General features: G+C 41.8%; 1 protein-coding gene across 3 annotated transcripts in view; it reads left to right on the plus strand.

The window, feature by feature from the left end:
• Positions 1-12,823, plus strand: part of ARHGAP26 (Rho GTPase activating protein 26) — a 317,439-nt gene that overhangs the window by 233,352 nt on the left and 71,264 nt on the right. For 2 of the 3 annotated variants that reach the window (XM_077824357.1, XM_077824358.1), the window contains 2 exons: positions 803-944; positions 9,662-9,815. In XM_077824357.1, coding sequence (XP_077680483.1) covers positions 803-944; positions 9,662-9,815 — 296 coding nt within the window. The remainder of the gene's footprint in view (positions 1-802; positions 945-9,661; positions 9,816-12,823) is intronic. The other variant, XR_013346871.1, reaches the window with a different exon arrangement.

Below are 12,823 nucleotides of genomic sequence, written 5' to 3' on the forward strand. Positions count from 1 at the left end.
GAATGTTTTAGCTTTTGTACAGGGGTTTGGCTAAATCTGAAAGCACTGTTACAGTTGTGTCCTGGCTGAGTGTCTTACATTCCTGGAGGCGTGGGGAGTGAGGTGTTTTTGAAATAGCATTTTCTACAGTCCTAGAGTTGAGCCGCCTTTGAAGAGTTGGGGCCCAAAGAGCTAGAGCAGAAAATGGCACTTAAGTGTGTGTTTAATGCATTCTTGCTAGGGGAGCCCTTGAAAGAGTAGCCTTGAGGGATCCCCCATGCAGAAACTAATAGCTCCAAAAATGCTGCTGTTTCAGCTCATCCCGTTCAAAAATTCCATTCCCTTTAGGAAAAATGTGATAACTTAGTTTTCAGACAGCTGTGCATGGGAGTTACAAAGAAATTCACAAGCTGGTTGGCTTCACTAGACCCTGTGAACTGCCAGCCTATGGGGAACAGCTGCAGAGCATGCGGATTTAAATATATAGATATCTATTTAATTTTACTTTCTGTATGTCAACTTTCACAGCTAGCTGCTAAGCGTAAGCCGGCCTTCTAAGCGGGAAGGGCATGAGGCTACGAGAATTACTCGTGTTTTGCTAATTAGCAAAAAAAAGCTTTGGTGAGGAGTAGAGAAAGGGGGTGGAATTGGGGTGGGGGTGGAATTTAATATGACACTGTTAAAGGCTGTTTCTTTCATTATTGTGATTCTGTGCTGATAACTGAGGTCCCCTCCATCCCCTGTTTCATAGCAACACTTGACCTTTCTTTTAAAAAAACAAAAGAAGAACAAGCCCATCAAACCCCCATCCTTTTATTTATAGATATTTAACACTGTACCAGAGACACTACCGCCAAACTCGCAGCTGCTGTTACTATCTCGTAAGAAGAGTACTGATTCCAAGCCTCCTTCCTGCAGCGAGAGACCATTAACACTCTTCCACACAGCACAGGCCAATGAAAACCGTAAGTATGTCAATCCTAGATGCAGTGAGTTGTGTTACAGTGCTGTACAATGTTGTGTTACAATGCTGTTATCTACTCAGAAGGTTTCTGATCATGACTGATGGGGCTCAGTTCTCACACCACAGGATATGATGCTCGCTCATTAACTTCAATAGGAGTGATACATAGCCTATAGTATGAGGGGGCCCCAGGCTTCTAAAACATCATATTAATAGAGAGAGCTAAAGCTTGTCTAATCCCCGAGCTCTTACCCCAAGGGCTTGAAATTAGGCTGCATAAAAATAGTAGTGTAGAAAATTGATATCCCTTCCCCATCTCATTTAGTTTTGCACTCATGTCTTCCATGACCCTCCATACTATTTTCTATTGGCTGCTTGGGATATATTAGTTAACTCGGAGCAGAACATCTGCAGCAAGGACAATCACCCAGTTCAGCCTTCAGAGAGATGCTTTTGGACATCAATAGATGTTTTCCCTTGAAAAGAAACAGACATTTCAGCCATCAGGTTTTACATCCCTCCTAGGAATCCCACTTCAGTTTAAAAATCTCCTCGACCATCAATCCATTACTATCACTACTATTTAGTATTTGACTCTTTCGTCTAAGGATCTGAAAGTCCCTGTCCACAAGCCAAATGTCCTAAGGGCTGTTCCACTGGCACCAACGATCCCATAGAGTCAGTTCTGTGATCCCTGGGCAGCAGAACCCAAGATGTTCCAGGTACACCAATCTCCTTACCTGACACGCCCCCATGTACCCAAGGTGGAAGAGAAAGAGTAGCATAATTATGTTGGCTTTACACTACATGAGTTTCCCCCTGTGCCAAGAGAGTCCTCAAATGTCACATTTGGGTACCTTTCTGGCTGCTTTGCCTTAGTAGTGGCCAAGGATCTGGCCCTTAATCCTTAAAGGAACAGAGCTGCTTGGAGAATGTTTGTTTTATTGGGAATGAAGCTGCGTGTTGCCGGTTTCTAATGCGTTAGCAGCCATGTTGCATTGCATTAGCATCCCTGGTTCTAAAGACCCAATGAACAAAGTGAAGATGGGTTGAGGAACACCTCCCCCCGCCACACACATTTTTTTAAGTGTCTGTTAAAAATGTTAGTCCTCTGTTCACAGAACATGGTTCAGCTCACCTAAAATGTCAGAGTTTTGACTAGGAAGGATCACCTCTGTATGGTGGTTCTACCTCCCCTCTGTGTGGTGGTTCTGCCTCCATGGCTCAATCAGACCGTGGCAACTCAATTCACACTTCCATCAGCACAGCTAGTACTGGTAACGTCTGTGGATTTTTTTTAATGTGGTCAACTGTCTGTTGGAAAATGGGCTGAGAGCACTGAACAGCCTGTCATTTTTAGTGTCCACACTTCAAAACAGATGGAAAAAGTGGAGATGGTTCAGAGAAGAGCATCAAGAATGATTTGAATACTGCATTACATTGAGATACTTAAGGAACTCAATCTATTTAGCTGATCAAAAAGAAGATGAGATAAGGTGATCATGGTCTGCAAGTAAGATCTTTAATTGGAGAGGGCACTTTAATCTAGAGATAAAGGCATAATAAGAGGTAATGGCTGGAAATTGAAGAGCTAAGCAACTTAAAAATGGAAATGAGATGCACATTTTTGACACTGAGGTCAGTTTAACCTTTGGAAAAACTTAAAGGATGTAGTGAATTTAGGGTGACCAGATGTCCCAATTTTATAGGGACAGTCCCCATTTTTGGGTCTTTTTCTTATATAGGCTCCTATCTTCTGGTTTTAAAATCTATGAATCTATGAACCTTTGCTTGCTACTGACCTTGGCTGCATTTGAACCAGATGTAGAGTACGTGGATTTAAAATAAGAGAAACCTGTTTTATTATCACATTTCATTCCTTACCATTTCCCGCCACTTTATAAGAATGCTCTAGCATCTTGTTCTTTTACTTTGATATAATAAGGCACTTCTATCACCATTTGAATGCTGTTTGTGGATAACCTGTATCATAGTACCCTGCAGCCAAGTTCTCATCCAACAGTCTTTGCACTGACTCTTCAAAAGCAGAAAGTTACTAGAAGCATGACCAGAAGAAGCTGGACATTTAGGAAAAACTCAACTGAATCCTTGTTTGCAATGCTTTTTTATCATAGATTGCAAGGGATTCTAGCTAAACCAGTGTGAAATCAGACTTGGTGATGCATTATTTCCAATTGGACAGAAAAGGCGTGAAATGAGACTGGCCGAAGAGTTTAATCTGAAGTGGGTTTTTTTGTTTTTTTTTTTTAAATGAGGGAGACGATTGCAGAAAACACAAGATTCAAACCTCCCTTACGTGTGGGCTGCATTTTGGTTTTTTTCCTTTGCCAGGAGGATATTTTATGTAGGATCTTGAAAAGGAAACTTGTGTATTTGATTTATTAATGGAAGCTTTATTATCTGCGGGAGCTGAACAAAATCTTAGCTGTCTGTTATGGGCTGTTCAAGGAGTGCTGCAGACAGAAGGAAAGTCTGCTCAACACAAGGGCATGTTATCATAACCTCTGGGCATGCCACGACTAAGCTACTGTACAGTTTATTATCCAGCAATCCAGAACTAGAACTTTTCCAGGTGTGGCTCTCCAAGTGCCCGCTGAATCAGACAGGCACTTTATAAAGTGACTTTTCTGCTTTCTGTATAACAGAAATGAATTTGTTCTACGCTATTTATTGTTTCATTTTGGGAGATATCTGGCCAACTAAACTATCACAATGAAGAAACCTTAACTTACACTGTTTAAGTGTTCAAAATAGAGTTTTGGCCTTTTAAAAAGGGGGAAAGAATTAAAAAACACCAAAAACAACTTCTCTCCCAACTTCCTCAGGTGAAACATCCTCAGCTCCCTTGTCTGGGAATTATTTCAATTTAATACATACTGGTAGTCCCCTTTAAAATTATCCAGGCAGTTGACACAGTTTTGATAGGTTCAAGGGCCTTATTTTCACAGGTTAGCCTCGGGCAGAAAGTGCTTGAAAATAACAAGCTGCATGGTGGAGATGATGATCTACTAACTCAGAAATCTAGACTCCTCACTGCCTGCCATCGGTATCAGTTCAGTTAGGTCCAGGTACAGAATCTAATGAAATACAGGCCTTTCCAGATCTGCGCTGGGGGGAGATTGCATTTTAAAAAAATAAAAATACCCTAGATAAAATAATACTACAATCTGGTGTGACTTTGGCCAGCCTGTTTTTAAATCTTTAAATTTGACTAATTTCCTTCTTAATGTATCCCCAGTTCAGTGCTCTTTTAATGTCACCAGAATGGAACAGTCACACCAATTTCTCACTTCTGTCTTCTCTTCTGTGGATGACCCCTTTCATTACAAAGAATTTCCCTTCTCTCCCCAGCAAGCCTGACTGAATTTCAGAAACCTCTTGCATCAGATCATTACGTTACCTCTCGTAGGGTGTCTATGCTTTTGAGCTGGGGGTGTGATTCCCTGCTCGAGGAGACATATTCATGTGAGCTGTCATCAAGCTGGCATGCTAAAAATAGTGCAGTTGTGGCAGCACAAGGGGCGGGGGCTAATCACGCTGAGAACATGTCCCTCGGAGAGGTTAGCTAAGTGCTCAGGGCAGTTAGCCACTCCTGCTGCTGGAGCTATCTTCTGGTTTTTTTGGTGCACTCACTCAATGAGAGCTAGCACAAGTGCGTCTACTCGAGCTGGAATCACACTCTCTGTTCAACATTTAGACATACCCTTAATGGGAACCAATGGCGCTGAAAATGAAGCGACGGTATAAGCTCCCACCGTACTTGTCACTGTGCACTCTCTTGTCTCATCCGTCCTCATTTCCTTCCTGTTATGCTGAGATCTCTCTGAGCTATACCAAAGTGATGCTTTAAGTTGCCTATAACTACTGACCAGTCTACTTCTCCAACCCCAGACACTTCTTTCTTACAATACACATAAAGACGCTTACGTAATTGCATAAATGACAATAGATTTAGTCTCAATTTAGTGTAGGTGAGAACAGAAAATGGCTCCTAGTTTCCAGAAGTGCAAAGAACAGGGGGGATGACAGGTGGATAGACGTACCGGAGGTTTCTCACAATGATAGCCAATGGTCCTATGCTCTAACCGCGTTGCTAGTGGATTCTGCAAAAAACGGTTGGGTGTCAGGATCCCTGTGGCATTTGTCCTTGCCGATTTGTGTTAAATTGGTTAGTTACAGCAGCCTGGGAAGACAGTGTGGTTTAGTGGAAGGGTCACAGGTTTGGGAGTCAGGAAATGTGGGTTCTATTCACAGTTCTGTCATAACCGGTTCTGTGAACTTGGGCAAGTCACATCACTTTGCTTTAATTGGTCTGTGATATCCAGGAGGTCAGGTGAGATGATCTGATGGTGTCTTCTGGCCTTGGCATCTATGAACCTCTCTGTGCCTTTGTTAACTTTTTCAGCCTTTCTCTGTCCTGTTTTTTTAGGCTGTGGACACTTCGACGTAGGGACTGTTTTTCCTATGTGTTTGCGCTGTGATGAGCACAGGAGTCCGAATCTCAGCTGAGGCCTGTAGGCTCTACATTAATATAAGCCAATAATAATAATAACTAATAATACAGCAACATTGTAAAAAGTGGCTGTATTCCAGAAGTTGCTTTTCTGAGAGGCATAACATGCAACCCTCACATGGATAGGGCTAGTTTTCTAATAACTGTACTAGTTTTATGATGCTGTATTTACAAGAATGAAACCAGACACTGTTTTAAACCTACCCAATGATCTTTGAAACATAACAAAAAGAAAACATGATGAGGTGCTGTTTGTCCTCCGGGCAAGGATTCCTCAGCCCTCTATAATGTTTGCTGTCAGCGTGTATAGTGCACCTATCAGAAGCAAGAACATTAAAAATTGAAACACATACAGAAATAAATCCAAATTGACCATGTCACCAGTAAACTGAAAAACTTTCCACCTCACAAAAGATTAAGATTCTGCCCATTCAAGGAACACTTGAGGAAACAATATGTGCTGTGCAGTGTGCTCTGCAAGTCAACAGATGGTTAGACCAAGGAGGTGAGGAGTAGATAAGGAGAGAATTCAGGAATTGAAGATCCTCTGGTGAGCACTCCCTGCCCAGACATACAAAGTTTAGCAATTGTTACCTGGAACATTCCAGGTGATCATAATGCCAGGCTGGAAACAGAGAGCGAGTCTATGGTAGGCAGGACCCAACCCATGGAGGGCTTTTATTGATCAAAATCAAACCTTGACATGAAGCCAGTGCAATCTATGAAGTGCTTGTGTAATATGCTTCACCATTCATTAAGCAGGCTGGCATTTTTGCTCTAGCTGAAGCTTGCTGGTAGTTTTCAAGGGTAGTCCCATGCAGAGTAAAATGTATTCCAGTATGGAGCTAATCCAGGCATGGCTAACTGTAGTGACATCCACATCTGAAAGGAAATGTCAGTCACCTTGTCTAGTAAAGATGGAGAAAAACATTCTCATGCATTGCTGCTTACTAGACATAAAGTAGCAGCTGATGATTTAATATCCTCTGTTTGCCAAAAGCCGGGAATGGGTGACAGCAGATGGATCACCTGATGATTACCTGTTCTGTTCATTCCCTTTGGAGCACCTGGCATTAGCCACTGTCAGAAGACAGGATACTGGGCAGATGGACCTTTGGTCTGACCCAGTATGGCTGTTTTTATGTTCTTAATATCAGCCTGAGCTTGTGAACCCAAGTTATAGTTCACAGGCTTACCCGCTCAAATGAAAGGACATCTGTCACCACCTCCATCTCCCGTTGCTTCTTCGCCATCACCATATTCCTATCCAGATGCAGTTTTAGTTCACTAACTTTCATCCCAAACCCAGACTTGTCCAGACACTGGGAATATACAGTGACTGCACTGTATGGATCTGATGAAGAATATTAGAACATTGTAGAGACATTTTGGGAACAGCCACAAAAAGCCCTTACGGATTGGTGCACTCCGCCCTGGTGCTACTTCTCCCTCTAATTTATTACACCGCCCCCTTCTTCTCTACACTGTCTGCATAATATTTCATTCATCTTTTGATTCCTACAGAGCATCCATCTATGCTAGAAAAAATAGTATTTGTATTATAGTAACAGCAAGCGATGGTGCAGCTGCTGCTAGTGTAGACAGGGTGGATTTTATCACTCTGAAATCTGCCTATCGTGAGCACCCCCTACTGTTAGCAGTGATGTTGGCATTACGCCCACCAGTGCAGCTGCACCATTGCTGGCCTGCTATCTGTTAAGTGTCAGATCCTTAGGGGTCTTGTATTAATGTCGTATGGGCCGCATTCTCCTCTGTTATGCCAGTGTAAATCCAGAGTAGCTCCACTGAAGCCTGCAGGGTGAAATTGCTACTGAAAAACAAAGGCAATATGATTCAACAATTGGAGACCAAACGAAATGCAGAAGTGAAAACATGGCAATGATTATACTTGAGATATTCTGGTGAAAGGTGCTGTATGTGCACACAGTGCTTTACCAAAGTACTATCCCCATTTTCTGGATGGGTAAACATGGACATGGAGAGGTTAAGTAACTTGCCAAGGTCCACATCACAAAATCAGAGCTCAGCATCGTGTGCAGTCTTGGTTACAGGTCAGAATTCAAGTGTGTTCTCAGGGCTGTGTAGGAGATGCCCAACCACACAGTTTGCCCAGCATGGGCTTCTAGGTCTCTTCCATGAGTATTAAATTCACTTGCAAAATATTGTTAAACACAAATTAATCTGAATTTTCTAAAAGTACTTGCACACATCCAGAGAGAGAGGAACGCTGGATTCAAACAAATATAAACCTTGGAGAAATGTAGACCTTGATCTGGGTCCATCTCTTGTGTGCCCAGTTTGGTTGCAAGGCTACACATCTGGCTTTCCCCATACCCAGGCTGGCCTACTCTAGAATACCTTTGGCAATCCTGTGCTTTGAAAGGGTGTTCTGATTATTACAATAGCCCCAACTCAGGTTTTTGTGTCTCTGGTGGTCCTAATGGTAATTAACTCAAACGTGTCACCGCATCCAATTCCATTTATGTTAAATAAAATATACATTTATTTGCATAGGAGACCAGAATTGCAAAATAACAGGAAATAAACCCATCTGGTTGGACACAATGACAAAGGTTCCAATCCAGTGTTACAAAGTGTAAAAATATTACCTGGAGCATAGATGAACCAAGTGTGTGTGTCTCTGAGCTGACAGGTTGAGAGAAGCTGTTGACAGTCTTGAGTCATAGTTCTAGCATGTGTAACCCCGGTTTTCCTTTTGCCCTTGTCCATGAACCCTCTGTTAATATAGTCTTCATCCTTTTGAAGTGGTGATGAAGAGGTTACTCAATGCCATGCTCTATTATGGTTGTGACAACATTGTTTCTAAGTTATTTCACAGTACTGCACAGGATTTATTCCTGTTGTGTATCCAAGATTAACTTTTAATATTACAGAGGTGTTCCACTCATATTGTTTATGTTGGATTTCTGTTCTGTTCCTTGTTCCTCTGTGTACAAAAATATAGATGCACGTTACAAGTTTTTCCCGAGAATCCAGCAGAGATGTCTGATTGGAAGAGACTGGGAATAAGTGATTCATATAAATTCTCATTAGCTTTGTTGATAGCCTTTAGTACAATGCAAATGGAAAATCACTGCTTTGGAAAATGAACTGTGAAAGAGGTGTTCTCTATGATTTTTAGTCCATCCGAGGGACACCACCTCTCTTCATGATTACATTGTCTTTCATGACAGCAGAAGCAGCCCGAGCTCTGGGACCCTCCCACCTCGCAGGGTCCTAGAGCCAGTCATTAGCCTGAGCCTGAATGTCTTTACTGCAATTAAACAACCCCTTAGCATGAACCTGAATCAGCTGGCATGGGCCCAACCAGGGGTTTTTCACTGCAGGGTAGATGTGCCCTTAGAAACATTTAGGTGCTTCAAAAAGGGATGCTAGTGATTCAGTGGCACTATTCCCTCTGAGTCAGGACAGAATCAGTGCCTCTGTGGTGTAGGATGGTGAGGTGAAAAGTATAGTGTAGTCCTAGAGATGCTCTTTCAGATGAGGCATAAAATGGAGGTGCTGAACCATAGCACTAATTCCAAGAAAAGATGTTAATACAGCCGGACGGAAAATGGACAAAAAATGTCTTAACATTTTCTTTGTTTATGTGAACATCTCATTATTGACTATGGAGCTACTTGGGAAATAGCTCTAATTGTTAATCTAGTACCATTTTAGGTAGTAACATTTTCCCTAAATAATTTCAGTTAGGTAATCTGTTCTTTACTTTCTGTTCTATCCTGTTGCTTTGCAGTGTTTCACCCTAGACGTGGCTGAATTTCAGGCATGGGAAAATTGATCCCTGTGTATAATTTTGAATGTTTATTTAAAGTGTGCGTAGGGCTTTGGGATTTTTGAGTGTAAGATGATATTAATGGCCTGAGATAACCGGTGAATGTTTTACTTACCAAAAATGTCCTTAATTAAAAAGTGTTTGCATCATCAGAATAAGAGGAACTCATGTTTTATATTGTTTCAGCTTTAAAGACTAGTATAGGTGAAGAAACTTCTATATACTCCATGTACTTCCCTGGGATCAACATAAAGACATAAGCTATTAATAGAAACTGTTCTACCTTGCAAAAGTCTGTTCTTTACTTTCTAACAACGTAATAGGTTTTACTTAATGATATTAATGTATATTTGTTGTTGTTTTTTAGAGGAGACAAGGAACAGTATCATCAACTCCAGCCTGGAATCGGTCATCTCTTCAAATGTCAACAGCTTCCTCCACTCCAACAGCACTCTCCAACCCAACCTGAACTCGAGTGACCCTGACCTAGAAGTAATTAAACCTAGTCGGCCAAACTCACTGTAAGTATAGTGATAATTAGTATGTCATAGGGTCTCTGTCCACCCACCTACATATCTTCAATCAGGGCACTGTCTTAGCCTGAGTCAAAGCCATCTGCTGAATATAATTTAACATTCTATTTTTTTAAAGGGAGCATAGTTATGTGCATTGCATTTTTAACTATGCATTGCACTTTAATTTTTAATTTTAGAATTAGTTACTGTTTTTTATACTTGTTGGCTACTTTGTGCTCTAATTATTTTGAATGTCTAGGGTATTTTGATCATTTTCAAATAGATCCTTACATTATTGCTTGCACTGTTGTGAAGCATCTGGTGTTAAGCTCTGGGAAGCATAGAGGAAAGTAAATAAAACAGTGGAGCATGGCACTAATGGAATTGTTTTCTTCCTACTTCGTTAAAATCTAAGACTGCTGTCAGTACAGTTGGTCTCCAACCAAATGTGTGCCCTTGTTTCTGATATTACTTCCCTTATCCGGAAAGTTTAAGGTAAAAAAATAGCAGCTTTAATGATGACTCCAAGGCAATGGCTGAGTTATTGTGAAGTCTCCTGAATCAGTCACAGCTGAGCTGTGGCATGTGCTGCTGAGGGGAATTTCCTTCCTTTTGAGGCTTTGCTGTGTCTGTCAATATTTTCTCACAGACCCTCCCCATCCCACAGATCTGAAGGTTTGAACAGATCCCCACCAGACACTGTGGAACTCTTACAAGCCTAAGCGAAGTTTAGTGTCTCTCCCAGTTTTTCTGTGTTTCTCAATGTGCTTCTAGATGGCACTTAATAAATCATGTCAACAGACATCTCTTTGGAATGACTAAGAAGAACGCCACACTAGCTAGGGTGCTGTGACAAGAATGGCATTGGCATCATGCTGTGACCTTCTAATGTCTAAGAAAGAGTCCCTCTTCCCTCACCGCATCCACGCCTTTCTCGCTGTACACTTCAAAGGGTGCAAATTTCCACTCTGCTCTAAAAGCTTTATGGTCCCTTGGCAGTGAATCATAGAATCACAGAAAAGTAGGACTGGAGGGGACCTCGACAGGGCATCTAGTCCAGATGAAGCTTCCTACTTTAGCCGCTGTATCTGCTCTTGTGATTAACAACCTAGGATTCGGTAAATTGGGGAAGTGAATGAGTATGTCAGCAGTGCAGAGCTATTACCTGTAGAGGTTTGAAAAACAAGGCTGTTGTCTGTACTGAGAGTAGTTTTTCTGAACTGGGTGGGAATGTCTCTATATTTGTGTTGTTATACTGTGTAAAGATTTAGGCCCACATTTGTAGAATTTGGTATCGGCAAAAAATATGCCCATACTGCAATTTGTGTAATTCCCTGTGTAGATGAAGTGCACACACATTATCATGAACATGTTTTTGAAACTCCAATTTCTGGTTTCTGTCAATAGGTTTTACCTCACTCTGTTGATTTTGGTTTTCATTAGAACATGGATATCATGAATGAGGGATCGGACTAATGAAATAACGTTTTGAATACCTGATGTTTACACCTTGGGTAGGACTTTGTAAACAATTTGGTCTACAGGAGCTTGAAGCGTTCCTAGTATAACTGATTGTCTGTTCTTGAAGTCTTTTCTACCCTACACAATATGTGATCTGCAGGGGTTAAGGGGTGTACGCTAGTGATTGGTTACTTTCACTAAGACAAGTTTTTCTCCAATACTTTATCTGTGAGACTTATAGACTATACACAAAAGACTATACACAAAACCCCAGCTTGGGTTGTAAGTGCTAGTGAGTGGGGAATTTTGTTTCCCAGGGATTTTTCTTCCAAGAGATTCTTTGGTTTCTACCTGCTGAATGATGATTTCTGAATACTTTTTTGGAACCTCCGGAACCAATGGCATCTGATGGAAGAGTTCCTTGGAAGGGGGATGGTACTCCCAAAAATAAAACCCCCCTACATCTCCCAAGGAGCTATAGTCTAATGAAGGGGCAACTGGCCATGACAGACCGCGACAACAGCACCAGGGTGAAAGCCAAAGCTATTACTGGCTCCAGGAGGAGGGATGTGTTCTGCATGCATAGGACAGGTATGACCCAAATCCCGCTTAGGCAAAGTGCAGCCTTGATGACCCCAACTTTCTGAAGTCTAAAACAGCCCTCAAAGGCACATTCCATATCACCGTATGGCAAATGTCAACACTGAACAGAACTGGGTGCAGGGCAGCTCTTGTCAAAGAACTCACTCGTTATAGGATCATAATCATCAGCATCACCGAGGCATGTCTGCCACAGAGTGATCAAGTTACTGTGAAAGGAGCACCATCTTCCTCTCCAGTGGTCCACACCAAACTCAAGGTGTGACACTCATTATTAGACAACTTCCAGCACAGACTTTAACCACCTGGAAACCCATTTCTCCATGCTTTTACTATGCTGGGCTCCTACATCATCATGAATATCTGTCTGTCGTTGTGGCCTACGCATCTATGGAAGACCTGCAGAAAAGGATGCATTCTACCACCAACTAGCAGCAAAAATCCAATCAACTCTACCACAACACACTGCTACTGCTTAGAAATTTTAGTCCTGTGACTGGCTGCAACTGAACTGGGTATGAAACCATGATAGGTCCTTTTGGTTCAGGTTCACCAAATGACACTGCCACCTGGCTTTTGACATGGTGTGTCACTGAGCTTTTGTCTGTTATGGGGTCCTGGTTTAGATTCCGTAACAATCGTCACTGGACTTCAAATTTCAAATAATGGATGTGGTATGAAAGAAATTGACCATATCCTCAACAGAAATCACTCCATAATGAAATCTCAATGGGTTTCATTTGGCAGTGCAGACACACCAGCAAACTGAGACCATAGACTAGATGTCACTCAATTCTCACTGCATCTTCCAACATCTCCAACACCTTGCAAGCCAGATGCCCACCAAAAGTACAATATCCAGCATCTATATGAGGATCCTGTTGACACTGTGATGTACACACAGGCTGTTGAGGATCACATGGAGATCTCCTAGCATACATAACGCTATATCA

Source organism: Eretmochelys imbricata, chromosome 8 (genome assembly GCF_965152235.1).
Source record: "Eretmochelys imbricata isolate rEreImb1 chromosome 8, rEreImb1.hap1, whole genome shotgun sequence".
Taxonomy (NCBI): Eukaryota; Metazoa; Chordata; order Testudines; family Cheloniidae; genus Eretmochelys; species Eretmochelys imbricata.